We start from the raw sequence: 22,523 nt of genomic DNA, 5'->3' as shown, positions 1-22,523 counted from the left end.
GATTGTAGGTGGCAAACAACAAACTGCAGTCATTCAAATTCGCCACACATACATGGTGGAATTAATGCTAGCCACATCGAAGAAGGTGCTCCTGTGAAGTTTGTAGCATACTATTTTCTGTTCAGCTTGTCTTCGCAATGGCCGTTATATACTGACATCAGGGCAGCCTTGGTTTTGCTGGACATGTCCACCATACTCACCAACACTGAAATCAGTGTCACACCAGTTTTGAAATTTTGTGAAATCCCTAAAGTGCTGGGGAGATATTAATAATAATAATGAGAATAATATCATCATCATCATCATCATCTGTGTGACATGCCTACCTGCTTCTTGACTCCTTTTTATATATGAAAACAAACTGTACTGTTTATTTTGTGTGTGTGTGTGTGTGTGTGTGTGTGTGTGTGTGTGTGTGTGTGTGTGTGTGTGTGTGTGTGTGTGTGGTTTTTTTTTTTTAAAAAAAAATCGGTTATATAGTTGATCCTCTGTAAGGCCACACCTGTTCTCCCTTCCACCTACTGTTCCCATTTCACGTTCCCATCTGTAAGTTGTGAATCACGTTATTCATGTTATTGTGACAGTTATGGAAAGTGGACGCTTTCTGTTAAATGCATTTACCCAGCATTACTTGTCACCTTTTAACAAAATTCGTTAATAATGTACTTTCAAGCACGTGGAAAGGTACTGCAATATTAAATTTAATTCTGGTGATCCCAAAACATTGGGTGTGCCCAGTCGTGTTACCTATAGTTTGTAAGGATCTGTGTGATCATGTTCGTAATATTGGTCTTCTCATAAAGCTTTTTAAATAAAACAAACACTATTAATATTCTACATCTTTATTCTTCATGTTTACACATTTGCATCCCTGTGTCGCTAGATGGCTCTGAATTGTAGCATGTAATGTGATCGAGTGTAATGTGACTGTGTCAGCGTGTGTGAAACAGTTTGCTGTGAGTGAGTCTTAAATTCAAAGAGTTTCTCCTCACACAGAGCACCCTTTACATGACAGTACCAGACCATATCTGCGACATCTACAATAATCTGAGTCCTTGGGTTCTGTGTCATTGTGTTCTGTGTCATTGTTTATCCTACATAGAGTCCCAGCATGGCTCCATCTGATTTTCATCTGTTTCCAAAACTTGAGGAACGCCTTCAGAGGACTTCAGTGTGATAGTGATGAAACGGTGCAAGCAGAAGTGAGGTTGCAGATTCATCGACAAAGTCGAACATTCTACACTGACAAATTCAAGAAACTGTTGGAAGAAATGTGATTTTCATCAGGGTGACTAAGTTGAGAAATAAATATTCAGACCTGAGGAATAAAGAGGAAGGATTTTAATAAAATTTGTTTTATTTCAAAATCTATAAGTTTTCACATAAATTGGGGGGTATTACTTTTCAGCATGCCCTCAGATACGCTGAACAATCATTGCAGTTGATTCAGATGAAGTTAAAGACTATAGTATAGCAACAAATTTTCAGTCTTTTGATTTGGCAAAGAGCTATTGCAACAGCAAAGAGTTGATTCAATGTCTTAAAAACTTGACAGTTTTTGTACTGAATGGATACATGCAATTTAATTTCTTTCGTATAATCTGTGGTTGTGTGCATCCAGTATGGACTATGATCAAAAACATCTTTTATTGTTTGTGTTAAATATAATTTCTTCACGTTTTTATTAATTCATAGTTACAATCTTTGTCATTATGTCACATGTGAACTCATTAGCTGTTGTCACTATTATATTCATTGTGTTGTGAGAAACGGAAACATATTTCAGGACCCCTTAAAATGGGATTTAAATTTTTGTATTTATTAGAAAACAATTTAAAAAAAAAAAAAACTCTCATTATATTTTGCTTTCAAATTACCTCCACAGGGTGAAATCATAGAAAGTCCAGTTGGCACCAGGGAAATAATGGTGGTAAAACAACCAATAGGAGTTGTTGGATTAATAACACCTGTAAGTATCACATTTTTAAACATTACATAAAATTTACTGATGTTTCTAAAATAAAAATAGTTTATTAGGAAAGAAATTGTCAGCTACTAAAACTGTATAAACTAGAGGAAACCAGAAGAGCTTTGACATATAAATAAAATTAGGCATATCAGAATTGAGCTAAAAAATTGAGACATAATGGAAAAGTAAACATAGCACTAATGTGATACTCATAAAATTCTAATCAGTTAAAATCAAACAATGGAAAATCAAGGATGGAACAATGACAATGTTACGAAAATAATAGAGTGCAACTCATCATATGGTGGAAACATATTGTTCCCAGCACTCCTGCTTGAATTGGCGGATAAAGCGGCGGGCGCCGGCCGCGGTGGTCTCGCGGTTCTAGGCGCTCAGTCCGGAACCGCGTGACTGCTACGGTCGCAGGTTCGAATCCTGCTTCGGGCATGGATGTGTGTGATGTCCTTAGGTTAATTAGGTTTAAGTAGTTCTAAGTTCTAGGGGACTGATGACCACAGCTGTTAAGTCCCATAGTGCTCAGAGCCATTTGAACCATTTGAAAGCGGCGCACAGAGCCGTTTGAAGGCGATGAGGTGTTGCAGACAGGCACAACAAAAAGACTGATAACATATGAGCTTTCAGTCAAAAGGCTTTCTTCTAAAGTAGGCAGAACGCAATGCAAGCATGCACACACATTTGTGCGAGCACAGCTCATGCTGTTGCGATGATTTTTTTTTTTTTGTGTGTGTGTGTGTGTGTGTGTGTGTGTGTGTGTGTGTTTTTTTTTTTTTTTTTTTACTTTAGAAAAAGGCCTTTCGGCCAAAATCTTAGCAGTCGTTTCTTTCTGCCTGTATGGCGGGTAACAGTCTATCATTTTCATAACATTCTTAATGCTAATTAGTTATTTATCCAGAGAATATACAAAATTATTGCTCTTACGCTCTAGCTTTTTATCTATTAATGTGGAAATGACTAATAGAGAACTAAAACAGGGAGCCTAGAATGTATTGGGTAAGATACGGGCTTGTCACAAACAAAAATCGTGAGTGTTACATAAGTGTCGATATTTTGTTACATTGTTATTTTATTGTGACACTACAATACAATACTTTCTTAATGCCAGTATGAATTTATCAGCTCCACGTGTAAGAGCATCTGATAAGTCTATTTCAATAGCAAAAGTGTTTCTTTATGCAGAGTAGAATAAATGTAGTTAATAGGCAGCTATAAAAATGTATTTCAAATGTACACAGCTCATTTACTGTAGACTTACAGCAGAGACTAGATTAGTGTGTCACTGTCATTGTTTTCCAGTATCTCACATTATCACCATTATTATTTAATAACTCAGAAGATTCAAGCTTTAGAAAAAAATTTTTTCTGCCAGTAAAAGTATTGTATTCCTAGTCTTTTCTATTCAGAATAACATATTCTGTGTTCCGAACTAAACTCTAAAAATTGTTTCTTTATTCCTACGGTCTTTGTGGCTTTAGTATGACAGACATCTCCAATGCTTTTGCAATATAGTCATCATGTACTGTAGTTTGATGTAAGTTATGAGGGTGTATCAAATATAAACTTGATTTTTTTTTTTCCCCTTGTGTCTTTGTAACAGTGGTGTGATCTCTGCTCATTGTTGCTTCCCCCCCCCCCCCCCCCCCCATGCGGGTCCGCCCCCCCCCCCCCCCCCCCCCAGGGGATCCACAACTCTTTTGTGGATACGTGCGTAGCGAGCACGGGGCCCCGAGCTAATGTGGCCTTCCTTCCTTTCCGGGCTGCATACCTTCCCTTTCCGCATCCTTCCCCATCCCCTGTCTTCACCCCCCCCCCCCTCACCTCTGGCTCTTTCCTTCACTTTCTCCCCCTCTGGGAGTATGGTTTGCGCCTACGTCCGGAGACGGACGCTTGTAAATGTACCGCATTCTTCTTCTTCCTTGCTTGTATGTCTTCTTCCTTCCTTTGTCCTTCTCCTTTCCTTACCTCTTCTCTTTACCCTTTTCTCCGCTGCGGCGTTTGAGACCCCCTCTTCTTTCCTTTCCCTTTCTCTTTCTTCCTCCCTGTGCGTGTCTGAAGGCCGACCCACGCACTTCCATGCGTAGCCGGTGACGGGGTAACGCGTAATTCCCCGCCCCGGGTAGACAGGTAGGACACGTACGTACCCCCTGGTAAAGGCCAGGCCCAGGGAGGGGTGATTACCCGAGCTGATACCTTCCGAAAGTGCCGATTGGTCCCTCCGTCCGTTTGTCGGGAGGTGTGACCTGAGGTGTGAACAATCACCTAAGGCGGGTGTGCCCTCGGTGAGGGCCCCCACAAGGGAGGAGCGCGCCATCGGAGACGCCGGTAATCATGGGGGATTCTTCCGCAATGGTTTCCTCACCTTCCACTATGTCTGCTCACAAACGTAAGTTCACTGAGTCTCAGCCACAGACGGTTCTTCCATCGTTGCCACAGTTCCTTGTTGTTTCTCGGTCTGACGAAGGTCACGACTTTTCCACGGTCAACCCTTTCATTATTCAGAAAGGTGTCGACGCAATTGCGGGTCCTGAAAAGTCTTGTTCCAGATTACGGAATGGTACCCTGTTGTTAGAAACACACAGTGCCCTCCAGGCTCAAAAATTGCTGCGTACTTCTCTGCTCCACACCTTCCCTGTCCGGGTGGAACCGCACCGTACCTTAAATTCCTCGCGTGGAGTCGTTTATACACGCTCCCTCGATGGATTGTCTGACGAAGAAATTCAGCACTACCTGTCTGACCAGGGCGTCACCGCTGTTCGTCGGGTTATGAAAAGGGTTGACTCGAACATCATTCCAACCCGCACTGTCTTCTTGACATTTGACAAAGTTCAACTCCCATCAAAAATCAAAGCAGGCTATGAGATAATTTCCGTTCGCCCTTATGTCCCAAACCCTACGCGTTGCTATCGATGTCAGCGGTTCAATCACACCAGCCAGTCCTGTTCCAATCCGGCCAAATGTGTTACGTGTGGCAAGGATGCCCATGAGGGTGCTTGTCCACCTCCATCCCCACACTGCATCGACTGTATGGGTGACCACGCTGCTTCCTCTCGAGATTGCCCCGTTTTTAAGGATGAAAAGCTCATCCAGGAAATAAGAGTGAAGGAAAAGGTGTCGACCTTTGCTGCTCGAAAGTTACTCGCCAGTCGACAGCCCACCGTGCCTCAGAAAGGAAAATACAGCACTGTCCTTGCTTCTCCTCGGCCAACAAAGGAGGCGGCCACGCAGACTTGCGACCTCACATTTAGTACCACGGTCGTCAGATCGTCCAGCGCAAAGATCGCCCGTTCAACCTCACCACTTTCACCTGCCCACTCTATGGCTCACCCTTCGTCGGGTTCTGCTAAATCTCGAGCCCAAAAGTCTGACGCCAAGTCTTCGAAAAAAGAGCATTCTCGTGAAGAGTTTTTACGTACTGCAACTTCACAACCATCGGTTCCTCCTTCATCTAAACATCATACCTCCAAGAAGGCTACGAAGAAACACAGTTCCTCTCCTTCTCCGCCAAGGCGTGTCCCAACTACAGCACCACCTGGCGGAAATCGCCCTCGGCCATCTTCCGTGTCGCCGAGGCGCACTGCTGGTGGCCGGTCAACTGGCCGATTGTTGGTGGCAGGAGCTGCTCCTGACCAACCTATGGATCAGGATCTTCTGCCTTCGACTGAATGCCATTTCATGCTGTCGGTCGCAAGCTCTGAGCAGTCGTTGAGTTGACAGCACCCTTGGTCACGTTTCTCCATTTTCTGTTCACCCTATGTCCATTATCCACTGGAATATCCGTGGCATTCGCGCCAATCGGGATGAATTGTCGATCCTCTTACGATCCTACTCGCCGGTCATCTTCTGTCTTCAGGAAACAAAGCTGCGTCCCCATGACCGTTTTGTTCTCCCTCATTTTCAGTCCGTCCGATATGACCTCCCCTCTGTTGAAGGCACTCCAGCCCATGGAGGACTCATGATTCTGCTCCATGATACTCTCCATTATCACCCAATCCCCTTAAACAGTTCCTTCCAAGCTGTCGCCGTCCGTCTTTCCCTTTCTGGATACACGTTCTCTCTATGTACGGTATACATTCCATCGTCTACACCACTGGCACGAGCTGATCTCCTTCATCTTCTTGATCAGCTTCCACCCCCCTATTTGCTGGTTGGGGACTTCAATGCCCACCACCCGCTTTGGGGATCTCCACATCCTTGTCCACGTGGCTCACTATTGCTAGACGTCTTCCACCAAGCGGATCTAGTCTGCCTCAACACTGGGGTCCCCACGTTTTTGTCTGCCTCCACGGCAAATTTATCTCATTTGGACCTTGCGGTTGGTACTGTTCCGCTAGCCCGGCGCTTCGAATGGTTCGCCCTTGATGATACACACTCGAGTGACCACTTTCCATGTGTCCTTCGACTGCAGCCTCAACTGCCATATCTGCGCTCGCGACGCTGGAAGTTTGCCCAAGCCGATTGGACACTTTTTTCGTCTCTAGCGACATTCGATGACCGTCGCTTTCCCAGCGTCGACGATGAGGTCACACATTTTACCGACGTTATTCTCACAGCTGCGGAACGTTCAATACCACGCACCTCCGAATTGCCCCGGCGCCCCCCAGTTCCTTGGTGGAACGAGGCATGCCGTGACGCAATACGTGAGCGGCGACGTGCTCTTCGCATTTTCCGTCACCATCCAACTTTGGCCAACTGTATCCGATATAAGCAGCTCCGTGCGCGATGCCGTCGCGTCATCCGCGATAGCAAGAAGGCAAGCTGGCAATTCTTTATTAGCTCATTTAACACCTTCACTCCCTCCTCGGAAGTTTGGAGTCGGCTTCGACGGTTCTCAGGCGCGCCTAGTTTCTCCCCGGTCTCTGGGCTCACTGTCGCGCATGATACCTTAGTGGACCCCGTCGCAATTTCTAACTCATTGGGTCAGCACTTTGCTGAGATTTCGAGCTCTTCAAATTACCCGCCAGCGTTTCTCCCGAAGAAACGTGCAGCGGAAGTGCGACATCTTGCTTTCTCCTCTCAAAATCGCGAAAGCTACAATACTGTTTTCTCCATGCGCGAACTCCAACATGCACTCTCTTCTTCTCGCTCCTCCGCCCCAGGACCGGATGGTATCCATGTCCAAATGTTGCTGCATTTATCAACCCATAGCCTGCGCTACCTCCTTCGCCTTTATAATCGAATTTGGACCGACAGTACCTTTCCCAGGCGATGGCGGGAAGCTATTGTCGTTCCCGTTCCGAAACCTGGAAAGGACAAACATCTCCCCTCTAGCTATCGCCCCATTTCTCTCACGAGTAGTGTCTGTAAGGTTTTGGAGCGTATGGTGAATTACCGTTTAGCTTGGTGGCTGGAATCCCGCAGTCTTTCAACACCAGCCCAATGCGGATTCCGAAAGCATCGTTCTGCCGTTGACCATCTTGTTGCTCTCTCCACTTATATCATGAACAATTTTCTCCGGAAACGCCAAACGGTAGCAATATTTTTTGATCTGGAGAGAGCATACAATACCTGTTGGAGGACAGGCATCCTCCGCACACTGTTCTCTTGGGGCTTTCGAGGCCAGCTGCCCCTTTTTCTTCGCGAATTTATGGCAGAGCGCACATTTAGGGTGCGGGTGAACACTACTCTATCCCGTATTTTCTCCCAAGAAAACGGGGTACCCCAGGGCTCCGTGCTGAGTGTTGTACTGTTTGCCATTGCCATTAATCCAATTATGGATTGTCTCCTTCCTGATGTCTCGGGCTCCCTCTTTGTGGACGATTTTGCGATCTTCTACAGCTCTCAACGGACCAGCCTTCTTGAAAGACGTCTTCAAGGATGTCTCGATCGCCTCCACTCGTGGAGCATCGAAACCGGCTTCCGTTTCTCACCCGGTAAGACCGTTTGTCTTAATTTTTGGCGACGTCCGTTCTCCGACGTCGCTAAATTCTTGGGTCTTATGTTTGACAGAAAACTGTGCTGGTCCTCCCACGTTTCCTATCTTTCGGCTCGCTGTCTGCGTTCCCTTAACACCCTCCGTGTCCTGAATGGCACCTCTTGGGGAGCGGACCGAGTGGTCCTTCTCCGCCTCTATCGCGCCTTAGTGCGCTCGAAATTGGATTATGGAAGCATAGTCTACTTCTCTGCTCGGCCGTCTATTCTTCGGCGTCTCGACTCTATCCACCACCGTGGATTACGTTTAGTGTCTGGAGCTTTTTACACCAGCCCTGTGGAAAGCCTTTATGCTGAGACTGCTGAACCTCCGCTATCCAATCGGCGGGCAGTCCTTCTGAGTCGTTATGCTAGCCATTTGTCTTCCATGCCTGCTAATCCAGCCCATGACCTTTTTTTCGACGCCTCCCTTGATGTCGGGTATGCAGGCCGCTCCTCCTCCCTACTACCCCCGGGAGTCCGCTTCCGTCAACTGCTCCATTCTCTTTCCTTCCGCTTTCCTAAAACCTTCTTGACAACTTGGGGTACAGCACCGCCTTGGCTCCGTCCCCGGATCGACTTGCTCAGAGACCTATGTCAATTTCCCAAGGATGGTACCCCTACACTTGTTTACCGTCGGGCATTTGCTGCTCTATGTGCACAAATGACGGAAGCCACATTTATTTACACCGATGGCTCGAAAACATCGTTAGGTGTAGGGAGTGCCTATATTGTTGGCGACACCCCAAATCACTTTCGGCTTCCTGACCAGTGTTCGGTTTATACTGCGGAGCTTTACGCTATTCTCCAGGCTGTCCACTACATCCGCCGCCATCAGCGGATACAGTACGTAATCTGCTCAGATTCTTTCAGCTCTCTCCTAAGTCTCCAAGCTCTTTACCCTGTGCACCCTCTGGTCCACCGGATTCAGGACTGTCTGCGCTTGCTCCACCTGGGGGGCGTCTCAGTGGCGTTCCTCTGGCTCCCAGGACACGCTGGTATCTGTGGAAATGAGGCGGCCGATATAGCGGCCAAGGCTGCAGTCTCTCTTCCTCGGCCAGCTATTCAGTCTCTTCCGTTTACCGATCTACGGAGCGGTTTATGTCGCCAAGTTGCTCATTTATGGCATGCGCATTGGTCAACACTTCCCCATAATAAATTGCGGGAAGTGAAAGCCCTTCCTTGCGCATGGACCTCTTCCTCCCGATCGCGTCGTCGGGAGGAGGTAATTTTAGCTAGACTCCGGATAGGGCACTGTCTTTTTAGTCATCGACATCTTTTAAGCGGTGATCCTCCCCCATTCTGTCCCCACTGCTCTCAGCCGTGGACGGTCAGACACCTTTTAATTGAATGCCCCTATTTTAATCCGTTACGCTCCCGTCTACAGCTATCGCCTGATCTATCGTCGATTTTAGCAGATGACACGCGCTCAGCTGACCGCGTTCTACAGTTTATTAGTGACAGTGAAATGACGTCAGTCATTTGAAGCCTTTTTTTTGGGGGACAACCAACCCCTTTCTATAGTGGATTTTTAAGCATTCCTTCTGCCTTTAGTTTCTCAAATTTTATGACTTTGTTCCCATTGCTGCTGATTTTAAATTTCGTTTTTTTCCTGTTTTCTACGTCACGGGCTGGGCGCTAATGACCATAGAAGTTTTGCGCCCTAAAACCACAAACAAACAAAAAAAAAAAAAAATTGCGGGTCCGGGGGTAAGAATAGGCCCGCGGTATTCCTGCCTGTCATAAGAGGCGACTAAAAGGAGTCTCAAACGTTTCGGTCTTTATGTGATGGTCCCCTGTTGGGTTTGACCTCCATCTTTCCAAATTCTTCCGCAGAGCGAGCCAACTGGGGAAGGGTACATTTTGTCCATCGTGCATTAAGACCAGCCAGCTTTCTCGTCGTCGCATTGCCGTCCTGCTCGTTCTCCATCTTTTGGGCGAAGATGTGTTCCTTGGTGCAATTTTCACTATGCACTGTGTAGTGTTGCTTTTTGCGGAGACGATGACCATGGACTTTATGGCACCTAATATCCAGCACAGTAGCCAGTCCATTGTGGTGGGGCTGCCATGTACCCTGTTGGTTGTAGCCCCCTGACAACACAGGGATCTCTCTACTGTTGCCTGCGCCGTTAACTCCCCATGTGTGCCAAGGAGTAGATGCACATCTCCCTGGGTCATCAGGACTCCCGGCAATGGCCATCCTGCCAGGTGGCCTTTGCTGTGGCTGGGTGGCGCCCGTGGGGAGGGCCCTTGGTCGGAGTAGGTGGCATCAGGGTGGATGACACGCAATGAAGTGTGGCACATTGTCTCTTGCTGGTGGCCAGCCACCAGCAGTCTCTAAGCGTTCAAAAGTTCACTTTAAGGCTAATGTGTAGGACCCCAAATCGTTCCCCTCCCTGGCCACACCATGGGAGGAACGACAGGGTATGAATGACAGCGAAAGGTATTCGCCCCGGTATATCTTCTGTACCAGAGCTGATGGGGACTCCTTTGTGTCTGTGAAGCCTCAGTTCTTTTTAGAACATTTAGAGGACAAGTTCGGGGAGGTGGAGGGCTTGTCCAAAATGCGGTCAGCGTCAGTCGTAATCAAAATAGCATCCTCTGTCCAGTCACGAGCCTTGCTCGCTTGTATGAAGCTGGGGGATGTTTCTGTTACTATCACCCTGCATAAAAGCTTAAATATGGTCCAAGGCATTATTTTCCACAGAGATCTTCTTTTACTGTCCAATGACGAGCTTCGTGCCAACGTAGAGCAACGAAGTGCCCATTTCGTCTGGGGCGTCCACCGGGGTCCAAGGGATCATCAAGTTGCCACCGGTGCCTTCATCTTGGCCTTCAAGGGTGACACATTACCTGAGAAGGTCAAGGTGATGGGTCTACCATTGTGATGTCAAGCCATATATCCCTTCCCCGATGCGGTGCTTCAAGTGTTGGAAGTTCCACCATATGTCTTCCCGCTGTGCTTCCAGCCTCATATGTCGCGATTGCGGTCGACCATCCCATCCTGATACTCCATGTGCCCCACCTCCCATCTGTGTCAACTGTGGAGAGCACCATTCCCCTTGCACGCTGTACTGTAAGATCCTACAGAAGGAATGGAAAATAATGGAATACAAGACCCTGGATAGACTGACCTACACTGAGGCTAAGCGGAAATTTGAACGGCTTCATCCCGTGCGCATGATGTCATCTTATGCCTCCACTGTCACTCCTGCTGTAGCTCCATCAGCTGCTCCACATACAGTCAGCTCTCAGAGTCAAAGGACCTCGCCTGCCCCCTTGACGATGGGGGCCACTTCTCTCGCTGTTGCTCCCACACCACCTACCTCAGGAGCAGCACCCCTTCAACCACCGGGGACACCAGTCCCCACTTCTAAGCTGGAGAAGCGTAAGTCTTCTTCGGCTTTTCTCCCTTGGAAGGGATCCCTTGGGTCACTCCCTTCCCAGGTTCCTACCAGCGGCACAGCAGACACCCACCAGTGGCTGAAGAAGCCACAAGTCGCTGGTCGTTGAGCTTCGCGGTCATCTTTGGTCCCGGAGACTGACTCCAATAAGCCCTCCCAGCAACAGCAACCAAAGGAACAGCGAGAGAAAATGACATTCAAGACCCGTAAGACCAAAGCACCTGCTGTGGCACCTACTCCGCCGCTACCTACAAGCTCTGCGTCGGAGGATGAGGTGGGGATTCTTGCATCCGCTGAGGACCTCGATCTCGCATCCACTGTCAGATGCTGAAACACCTTTCAGTGGACTGCCAGCGATGCCTCCTCGACCTTTACAACCGTCTGTGGTTCGAGGGTAAGTTTCCGTTGCAATGGCGGGAAAGCATTGTTATTCCTGTTTTGAAACATGGCAAGAACCCTTTGGAAGTGGACAGCTACCGCCCCATTAGCCTCACCAACATTCTTTGCAAGTTGCTCAAATGGATGGTGAGCCGGCGATTGAGTTGGGTACTCGAGTCTCGGGGCCTCCTGGCTCTGTCTCAGGGTGGGTTCTGTAAAGGCCGCTCTGCCACCGACAATCTGGTGAGCCTGGAGTCAGCCATCCGTATGGCCTTTGCCCGCCGTCAGCACCTCATCACTGCCATTTTGACATGCAGAAGGCATAAGATACGACATGGCACCATCACATCCTCTCTACACTTCATGATTGGGGTCTTCGGGGTCCATTGCCAATTTTCCTATGTAATTTTCTGTTGTATCGTACCTTCCGCGTGCAAGTCGCGGCCTCCCATAGTTCCTCCTGAGTCCAGGAGAACGGGATACCACAGGGATCTGTCCTCAGTGTCTGCCTGTTTTTAATTGCAATAAACGGGCTCGCTGCAGCGGTGGGAACGTCTGTCTCAGCTTCCTTATATGCTGATTATTTCTGCCTCTACTGTAGCTCCATTGGCATTGCAGCTGCTGATCGTCAGCTGCAGGGTGCGATCCACAAGGCGCAGTCTTGGGCTGTAGCGCATGGCTTCCAGTTTTCGGCTGCCAAGACCTGCGTTATGCATTTCTGCCGGCGACGAACATCTCACCCTGAGCCGCGGCTTTATCTTGCTGGCAAACTTCTTGCTCTGGTGGAGACCCATCATATTTTGGGTGTGGTTTTTGATGCCTGGTTGACTTGGCTCCCACATATTCGGCAGCTTAAACAGATATGTCGGCGGCATCTTAATGCTCTGCGATGCTTGAGCCACACCAGTTGGGGCGCTGATCGCCCTACCCTCTTCCAGCTCTACCAGACGTTAATCCATTTCCGTCTGGATTATGGGAGCCTGGCTTATGGTTCAGCATCCTCATCTGCATTGCGTGTGCTAGACACAATCCTTCACAGCGGGATCCGACTTGCGACTGGTGCTTTCCGGACCAGCCCTGTGGACAGCATACTTGTGGAGGCAGGTGTCCCTCCACTGCGGTTACGACGCCAACGTTTACTGGCCACTTATGCTACGCATGTTTGTAGCTTGCCTGGGCATCCTAATTATCGTCTCCTGTTCCCGCAGTCGGTTGTCTGTCTCCCAGAACGTCGGCCCCGGTCGGGTTGTACGATTGCGGTCCGCGTCCGAGAGCTTCTCTCCAGGCTTGGGGTTTTCCCTCTTCCACCTCCTTTCTGGGCCCCTCTACGTACACCCCCGTGGTGTGTGCCCCGCCCTTGCCTTCGGCTCGATTTGGCACAGGGCCCGAAGGACTCAGTCCCTCCGGAGGCCTTCCACCACCGCTTTTATTCCATCCTCGCCACGTATCAGGGCTCTGGCGTTGTTTACACTGACAGTTTGATGGTTATGCTCTAACTCTAGGTGACCATTACGAACAACTTTCATTGCCGGCTGGCTTCAGCGTTTACACTGCTGAGCTGGTCGCCATCTTTCATGCCCTAGAGTATATTCTCTCCTGCTCAGGTGAGTCCTTCGTTATCTGTAGCGACTCCCTGAGCAGTTTATGCGCTATCGACCAGTGCTTCACTCGCTCTCATCTGGTAATAGCTGTCCAGGAGTCCCTTCATACTCTTGACCGTTGCGGCCACTCTGTTGTCTTTGTGGACCCCTGGTCATGTCGGCATCCTGGGTAATGAACATGTTGACCGCCTGGCCAAATGGGCCACCAGTGCACCAACTCTGGACGTTGGCCTCCCAGAGACTGATTTGCGAGCAGTCTTACGCCACAAAGTTTTCGCGCTGTGGGACGCTGAAAGGCGCGATCTGACCACACCAAACAAACTCCGTCATATCAAGGAGACAACGGATGTGTGGCGGTCATCCCTGCGAGCCACTCGCAGGGACTCAGTAGTCCTTTGCCGGCTCCGCATTGGCCACACCCGCTTGACACACAGCCATTTACTGCGGTGTATGGACCCGCCTCTGTCAATGCAGGTCGGCTTTGACGGTGGTCCACATTTTGCTGGCCTCTCCACTTTTAAGTGTGCTTAGGCAGACTTTTGCGCTGCCTGATACGCTCCCTGCCCTTTTAACTGATGACTCTGCTATGGCAGGCTTAGTTTTGCGTTTTATTCAGGCAGGGGGGTTTTATAACTTAATCTGAGTGTTTGTTATGTTTTTTTGTTTTGAGTCTGACCTTTGGCCTACAATTTTAGACTGAGTTTTAGTGTGTTTCTCGGTGGTTGTCTTTCCTTTTTTTATCTCTATGGTCAGCCAACCACGGTCACACTCTGAGAGATTTTAATTCGTTTTGTCTGATCTCTGTCTGAGTCTTTCTTGTCCTGTATCGTCTGCTGTCTTTTCTGTTGTTCATTTTTTATTCTCTGTGGGTGTTTTTAGTTTTTGGTAAAAGGGGCTGATGACCATAGCAGTCTGGTCCCTTTAAACCCCACAACCAACCAACCACCCACCCAACCATTGTTGCTTTTGTTTCCAGTGATTGTTCTCCACAGCCAGAATGTTGTCACATTGTTTCTGTAGTCAGAATCGGAATGTCAGAGGAGGAGATACTGTTATCTGCTGCACAATGCATTATAATAAAGTTTCTGATAACTGAAGGTGTAAAACCATCCAAAATTTCGAAAAGGCATGTGTGAAGGTTCAGGGATAACAACCTGAGAAAGACTCCCAAGTGTACGCATGGCTCAGTCAGTTTTTACGAGGATGAGAAACGGTTGAGAATGCAGCTCCCTGTCAATTCCCAAGAACCAGCGCGATCTTTTTTGCTTGTAAAGGAGTTCTCATAGATTTCCCCACGAATGTCGTACTGTGAAGGCTGCATACTATTGCCAACTTTTGAACTAAACAAAACGTGCATAACATCAGAGGAGGAGTCCATGTCCAATCTGTGATGTGCTCACGCTTCATGATAATGTTCGACCCTACACAGCTGCCCAAACTCAATAAAATATTCAGGGACTGTTCTGGACCATATTAGAACCTCATCCCTACAGTTCTGACTTAACACCTTTGATTTTCATTTGTTTGGACCAGTAAAGGAAGCAGCTGGACAACACAGATGTGACGATGATGGTACTGTCAAAGTGTTCGTGTGCAACTGGCTGCTGTCATAACCACATTCATTTTATGAAAACAGGGTCAAGAAACTGCCCATCTGCTGGGAAAAATGTGTTTCCCATTCAGGAGACTATATAGCAAAAATAAGTTCATGTGTGTGAATTTTTCTGAAGCTTAATTTAACTTGGAAAAAAAACCCTGTTTTATATGTGATTGACCCTCGTAATATCAAGTTATGACAAAAGGCTAGTCATTAGTCTTGTTTGGATACATAAATACTGGTGTTCGGTAATTCAGATCTACCGGAAAACTGCTGTTAATGAAGAGTTAAATTAATGATTTTAGGAAGATTTTATATAGCTACTTGGTGTTATTTATTGTAGCAGGGCCTTGTATGTAATAGTCAGAGGATTGTAATTCCAGTATATTTCTAATAATTGTGCATTAGACTTGCAACAGTATCTACCAATACATATCGTGATTTGGAATTCCAATTTATTTATTTAGTATTTTCTATTTTGCACTCTAGGATAATATTCCATGAGTATATTTTATAGTAAAATCATGTTATATTAATTATTGCAGTGGAATTTTCCAATTGCAATGATAACCAGAAAAGCTGGAGCTGCACTTGCTGCTGGCTGCACCTGTGTAGTTAAACCTGCAGAAGATACGCCACTGACAGCCCTTGCATTAGCTAAGCTGACGGAGGAGGCAGGCTTCCCAAAAGGGCTTTTCAATGTTGTTACATGCAGTCGTGACAATGCACCAGCTGTTGGAAAATTAATATGTGAAAGTCCAAAAGTAGCTGGAATATCATTCACAGGTACAAAAGTCTAATATTGTCAATGCTATATTTAATTATTAAATCATTTTACCCGACTTTCAAGGAATTGTGTTATGTTTATTTGCGAACTTTAATTTCAGTATTTTATAGATTTATAGTGAGTAACATATACACTTTTTATCCTGCAATACAATTATCTGTCTGTGTATAGCTTCAGAACACCTGGTACTGTGTGTAATCATGTTTATTGTAAGAAAGTATCCGTATACTTCGAAGGATAACCTACAAACATTGTGTAACAATAATGCTACTTTGTGATTTCTGTATGCAGTCATTAATTCTGTTGTAAAATTAAGTCTTTAAATTGTATATTTATTGCTTGTAGAAGTAAACTGTTTTAGTGCTACAGTGTCATCCTAATTATCTGGATAAGATAACACCAGTGTCCTGGTCACTTTCTTTGCCACTACTGCAATCTGTGTTTTGACTTCAACTTCCTTTCCATTAAAACATCACAGTGTCAATGATTCTTGTCAATATTTTGACATGGACTCTTACATTTGCCAAATTGTCTACAGGTACGTCTATTATACAACTTTGTATAAGTTACAATTATCATATTTAGTGCAAATGAGTGTTGTCTTTATTCCCTTAAACTGTGCGGTACAGGGGATTGTCGAGTACAGTGATAGATCTTTCGTGGAGGTTTTGAAAGACTAATTCCAACAACCACCTACCATAGGTAGAACAGTTTGTATCATTAGTGTTCTGTAAAGAAATAGCGAGACACTTCTGTTCTCCTCCTTTCTAGAACTCAAGAAAGCAGTAACTTTTTTCTGCTTTGAGATTGTATCACCTGTGGCAATTTCTTTGAAGATGTCACAATTCTACTTAATAAAAGCATATAGTAAAGATTCTGCAATGCATGTGAATATCAAATGCTCTGCTCATATTAGTGTCAATCTGTATGCGAAAATAGTATATCCGGTCCATGTCTTCAGCTTGCAGCAGGGCACATTTCCCCCACTGCTTAATCCTTGACAGGTAATGTGGTTAGATCTAGTATTTGCCCCTGGTAAAGTTGTATTGGAAAGGCACTACTGTGTACAATTTTCTTGTGTTATATGTGGTGTGTAACTTGGTAATTTAGGTGGTTAAGTGCAAGATGAGGTGCCTGGAAAATCCAATACAATTCCCAGTTGCTCTTAGGATTAAATTTTCCTAACACTTAAAATGAGTTCTGGCAATACATTGTTTACAGAGAGGAAGACAAGGACATATTATCGACAGTGTGTAGAAATAGTATACTCCGTTGTTTAAACATTTGTTTGACGAATGGTTTACCTCCCGACTAATCGGGAAATGTGATACGCACATGCAACGAGTGCAATACTCACATCTGAGCGGAATGGTTTGATTTGAATCATTGCATGGTGCCAAAATAATAATTTAAAAATAAAGTAAAATACTTAATACCTTTCATAGGTTTTCCCTTAAGTGTGAACTCGAATGTCATTTGAGAGGGGATTTCACCAATAAAAAAATTTATTTTCTTTAAATTTTCAGAAGGTGGATCGTTCAATGCATTTACAAATTGTTTGGTCACTTTGAATTAAAAATGGTGCTATTCAAGTACATACTCAAGTATTACAAATAATGCAAATTTCATTGAGGACGGTATGTGAGATTTCTTTGTAAGAACAGTAATTTGTGTACTTGCAGTACTTCTTAGCAGTCATAGTAAAAATCTTCCTAACTTCTCTCCCAGTTTAGCATAACCAACCGATCTCAACAAATAAACCAATTATGAAAAAGAAGATAGGTCTTAGTAGCACAGTGCCTTATGATGCAGAATTTTAGTGGTTGTAGTATAATGTTCTTTGAAATACTATCTTATACCAAAATCCCCTTTGATCAGTTAAAAAAAATTGAGTGAAAAAATACAGGAGGAGACCTGTGTCATCTAATTTCCAGTATTACAGACATGTAAACATTGTGGTGATGCCGAGTCAGGTGGAGCAGTAATAAGAAATAACTTGATACTGGTAAAACCATCACCGTGTGTAAGAGTGGTGCAGCTGCTTTCTCAAAAGGCTGTGCAAAAACTATTAGTGTGTGTGGTTGGAATCAGCTCATCTTTCCCACTCCCTCAACCAGCAAGATGAACTTTTATTGATACTCAGTACTAGAACAGGGGAAAATGTGATATACGAGACTCTTGATTTAATTTGCATTAAAAATTTATTTTGTGGTTGAAGCAAGACGTTTCTTCCATTTATTTATATGCCATGTACATTTTCCAATGAATGCTTTACCCCAACATTATGACACATTTTGCTTAATGTTTTGAATACAAAGTAATTGCTTGTCTATACAGTAATGTGAAGTATTTTTACGTTTTCTAACGTTTATTCGTGTGTGTCACTTTTTTCCTAAGCAATGAAATCACCCTTTGAGCAGATTTTCGTAAATATTTCCTGCAGATAGTATTTTTAGATTCCTTACTTATATCATTGGTCTGGTTACCTCTGTACATACCAATTTGACACTTATTTTGCCTTTTTATTTGTCTGGTCCCTACAGCTGCTGCTTTGTTTAATTGACTTTCTTGCTGTTGTGCTGCTCTCTGTTGTCCACTTTTGCATTCATTTACAAATTAAAGAATGAATGCTTTTGATCCATGCAGTCATTGCTGCCACTTCTAGGATAGTGTAAAAGACATGCACCAGCCATGTCCTGTAAGCAACTCTAGTTGAGTATTTACAAATAATTGGATCTATGACGTCCACACCATACTTTGTGGTGTTACTGAAGATAAGTTTTTTTTTTTTCTCTGCTGCTTCACTTGCTGCTACTTCAGGATGTAATGTGGTGAGAATAATTACATTCTTATTCTTCATCCCTTGGTACACTATAAGGGCCCATTCTGGCATATTTATGCTTTCCAAGACGGAATGGATGTCAGAAATAATCTTTTTCACACAACTTGGACGTTATCAGTAAAACTTGTTCATTAGTACCAGTAATAATATTTTCTTCTGTTAAATTTTTTTCATGAACTCAAGGGATATGAACAAATTGTCTGGTTCCTTCCTCCCTTTAGAAATGTCTCCATGAGGCAGAGAATGACATAATCTCCCAGTGGTGTTGTCTGGTGGGCCTTCCTGCTCACCGAGGTGTGGGAAGGCATTGTAAATATACTTTGATATCATGTCTGCAACTATCCAAAAGTTGAGTCCATATTGTTGGGTTTGTTTGCCATAATTTAGGTATACCTGCACCTTGCATTGCTTCAAACTAACTGCCCATCAGTTGTAATATTTTTGCCGGGGTGGCAACAGCAAAGGCAAGTTCTCCATTAACTTGTTCCGTATTTCAGAAATAAGACCAAACTTTTCAGCAGAGATGCATTAAGCTCAGAATGCCTTCTCATTGAAGTGGAAGAATCTTATAAATTTATGGAATGTACCTGTTCGCATTATCTTTAATAACCTTTAGCAAAAATAGCACCTCTGGCATGCATGACAACAATCATTGTCTCCAGTTCCCCCTGCGACACTGTCCCAGTGGTGTCTTATTTCATACTGCAGGTTTTTGTATGGTATGCTGCATCAGCTCATCAGAAAGAAGTCTGAAGGCACTGATGACTGTGTCATCCACTCAGTGGCAGGCACATGCAATGGGCCCTTCTCTCCTTCAGGATGTTCAAAGCAGCCCTTTTTTAGGTGATTGTCTGTTAGCCTTCTGTTCTGTTATATCCTTAGCACCCATCCCCACTGTTGGATCAACTGACTCCTAAGACAACTGTCAAGAGAATTGAGACACTTACATATTGTAACTCTTTCTCTGTCTCACTATATTCATCGGTTGTCTCTGGCAGCAAAGTGCCATCTGAATCTAGTAAGTCACTTCCGATTCTTTTTCAGAGTTTTCGAAAATTTGCAAAGTTTCTTCATTAATAAGATCACACTAACATGACATTGAAAATGCCTGATACAGGCAAATAAACTGAGCAGGTAAATAACAGCAGCAACACCCAAAATAGCACTGAGAAGTTACATATAATGCCTCGAATCCAAAGCTTTTGAACAGTGCATATGTCATCATTCGAAGCATTTATTGTAGCGTGAAGAAAAATAGAGCACAATCTAATTATGGAAATGGTAATTCTTGTAGAAGGAATTATGCCCGTCTTCATTTGACCCTTGCCATTGTACCCATGAAATCATAGCAAGTTGCAGTACATCATTGTCAAAAGCAGAAGAAATAAGAAAAAGTCACATAGTTTGGTGGTAAAATGTTTAAAAACTGGATTTGTTATTGCGGAAATAAAAGTTGAAAAGTGTCTTTTGACTCCTTTCACAGTTATAATGCTACTATGTAGCATCTATAGAGAATGCAGGATTAACAGTGGAAAGATTATAGTTCTTATTAAATTGAAAAGAACAGAGCAAATGGTGTCACCATCACTTGATCACATCCAAAATACTTTGATTTCAGTGATTACAGCATCCTGCAAGGAAGGAAACCTATATGATCGACGGTAAAGCTCTCATTTTGTATCGCCTCCTCCCAGGCATGTAGGATTACATTCCGAAGGTCATATCAAGTTCTTGATATGGAATCGGGTCAGTTTTCTCACATCATCCATTTCATTTCCAACAAGGTTAACACCAAGTGTAGGAAGAAGACAGTCAAGAAGAATTGTCTCATTCTGTTCTGTAAAGCATCCCTGTGCCATCACTGATTTGATCCTTTTCGTATCAGATTACTCCTCCAGTTGTTATTGTTGTACTGATGGGCAGAGGATATTATTCATAATATTACTAGATTGTACAGCTTCAACCAGACTATCTATCCTATAAAGCATTCCAAATAAATGCAAATAATTGTGCACATGCATGGTGCATGTGCACACACACAAGACCACTGCAATCGTTTGCTGAGTAAAATACCAATTTCTGAGGAAAAAAGTTTCAGCCATTAAATTGTAGCTGGTAGACAAGGTTCTTCATTGGGGCCTCTGCTCAATGTCCAAGCATTTAAATTGCATGCCTACCCCTGAGCCAGTTGTGAAACCTATCCTTTGAACCTTAGAATTGTACCCTGGCGCAACTCCACTAGCAAGTTGAAGAGGGAAATGTGCAACTGGAACATGATTAGTGATACTCAGTCTGTGTGACACCATAACAGGAACCCAGACACTGCTGATGTGAATTAGGTGTGTCTGCCTGGTTTGATACAAGGTCTTCAGTTGCCATGGCGTGAATTGATCTTACCACGTACGGGCCTTGTGCTTTGAAAATGCTTAAGATTAGGCCCAAACCCTCCTTAGTTGAAAACCTTGGTTGTAAATGAGTGTCTTTATTTATCAGCTTATCATGTAGGTCAGATGGTCCGGATGATACAGGAAAGGTGTGCAGAGCACACGTGTATCACAAGAACTGTGGAAACAAGCGCTCGTTTCTTCTGCATGCCATTTGAGAGCGGAACAGTAGAGAAATAACTTTAAAGTGGTTGAATGAACCCTCTGCCAGGCACTTAATTATGAATTGCAGAGTCATCCTGTAGATGCAGAAAGAAGAGAGGATATATAAACAAACATAATTAATATATTATTTAAAACCATCCAAAAGAGAAAAAGCTGGAAATTGTTGTGGCAGTTCGAAAAATAGTGATATGAGCAACGTAATAATTATGCAAGTTGGTTTTTTATCTCAAGATCTACCACAGAGAAATGATACCACTTAGTCTGCACATTGATTCAGTAATTTTTTTCTCGTATTGTTTAATCCCTAATTGACCAAAATTTCTGTCATTGATAGTACCTTTCCAGGGTTCTTTTAAAGCAGTTTTATTATTATACAGGACCCACAGGAATGTTCCAGTTGGGTGTTGAGTTAATATCACCAAAAACCTCATGAATAGTGTTGAAGTTTGGATGCTACATCAGGCAGTCAGTTGGTACAGTAATTATGTAGTTAAGTAATACCAAATAACGTGCAACAAAGATAATTTGATTCCACAAACTATAATAGTCAAGAGCTCTGCATTCATCCAATAGTTAGCTGACTCAACCGTTGGTGAACGCCATGAGTTCGTTGACATTCAGATCAGTTTGTATTTATTTAGTATCTCATCGGTGGAAGGACTGGAATCAACAGTATCATTACCCAGTGAATCCTATTCAATTGTAGATGGAACACAACTTAAGATATATGTCTGTTCTAGCAGTTACATCTCAATAATTCTCTTGGTATGTGGCTCGAGTTTTGAAATGCCAGACTATGGATCCAAAGGATTTGTTTCCAATCCTCGGTCAGTCCTGTCACTTGCCACTTGTTTCACCTGTGGTAATATGAATGTGAAAAACACTGAGTTGTGTCATGGCTCAAAGTCGACATTAAGCTGTAGGCCTCCTGTAACTGGCTGGGTAACTCACTTCAACACATACAATCTCCAATAGGACAATGCCTAATAAAGCACTGTGGTGTTCAAATTAGCCTTCGGGTTGACTTGACGACAGATCTATCTTAATTCTTTGTTAATGTTTGAGTACCTTAAAAGACAGTGAAACTGTCAAGAACTGGATTAAACACTATTAATTACCTTATGGTCCATTATGTAAATTACAAAAATATGATGTAAATTACGAAAATGGGAATAAAACTCAAGTTGGGGCAGCAGACAATGGGTGGCTGGGTATCTTACTGTATTGTGGTAATCTTGTTGCTTGACCACAAAACATTTGGGTCCACTCAAGAAACACCTCAGCCACTATAACAGATCTTCCTTCTCTCAGTTATCAAACATTTCTCATGATGTTTTCAAGTCACAACTACTTTGTTACCACCCACGTATTTTCTGTTGTCATGCTAAATTGTCCAGCTATATTCATTTGA

The 22,523-nt window shown here is 44.3% G+C and overlaps 1 protein-coding gene across 2 annotated transcripts in view; it reads left to right on the top strand.

Moving 5' to 3' along the window:
• LOC124721830 (succinate-semialdehyde dehydrogenase, mitochondrial) overlaps positions 1 to 22,523 on the top strand; it is a 227,772-nt gene that overhangs the window by 135,951 nt on the left and 69,298 nt on the right. For both annotated transcript variants that reach the window (XM_047246954.1, XM_047246955.1), the window contains exons 4-5: positions 1,886 to 1,969; positions 15,420 to 15,660. In XM_047246954.1, coding sequence (XP_047102910.1) covers positions 1,886 to 1,969; positions 15,420 to 15,660 — 325 coding nt within the window. The remainder of the gene's footprint in view (positions 1 to 1,885; positions 1,970 to 15,419; positions 15,661 to 22,523) is intronic.

Source organism: Schistocerca piceifrons, chromosome X (assembly GCF_021461385.2).
Source record: "Schistocerca piceifrons isolate TAMUIC-IGC-003096 chromosome X, iqSchPice1.1, whole genome shotgun sequence".
In the NCBI taxonomy this organism is placed as follows: domain Eukaryota; kingdom Metazoa; phylum Arthropoda; class Insecta; order Orthoptera; family Acrididae; genus Schistocerca; species Schistocerca piceifrons.
The sequence above is the reverse complement of the archived record's forward strand: the minus strand, read 5'-3'. Positions and strand labels throughout refer to the sequence as shown.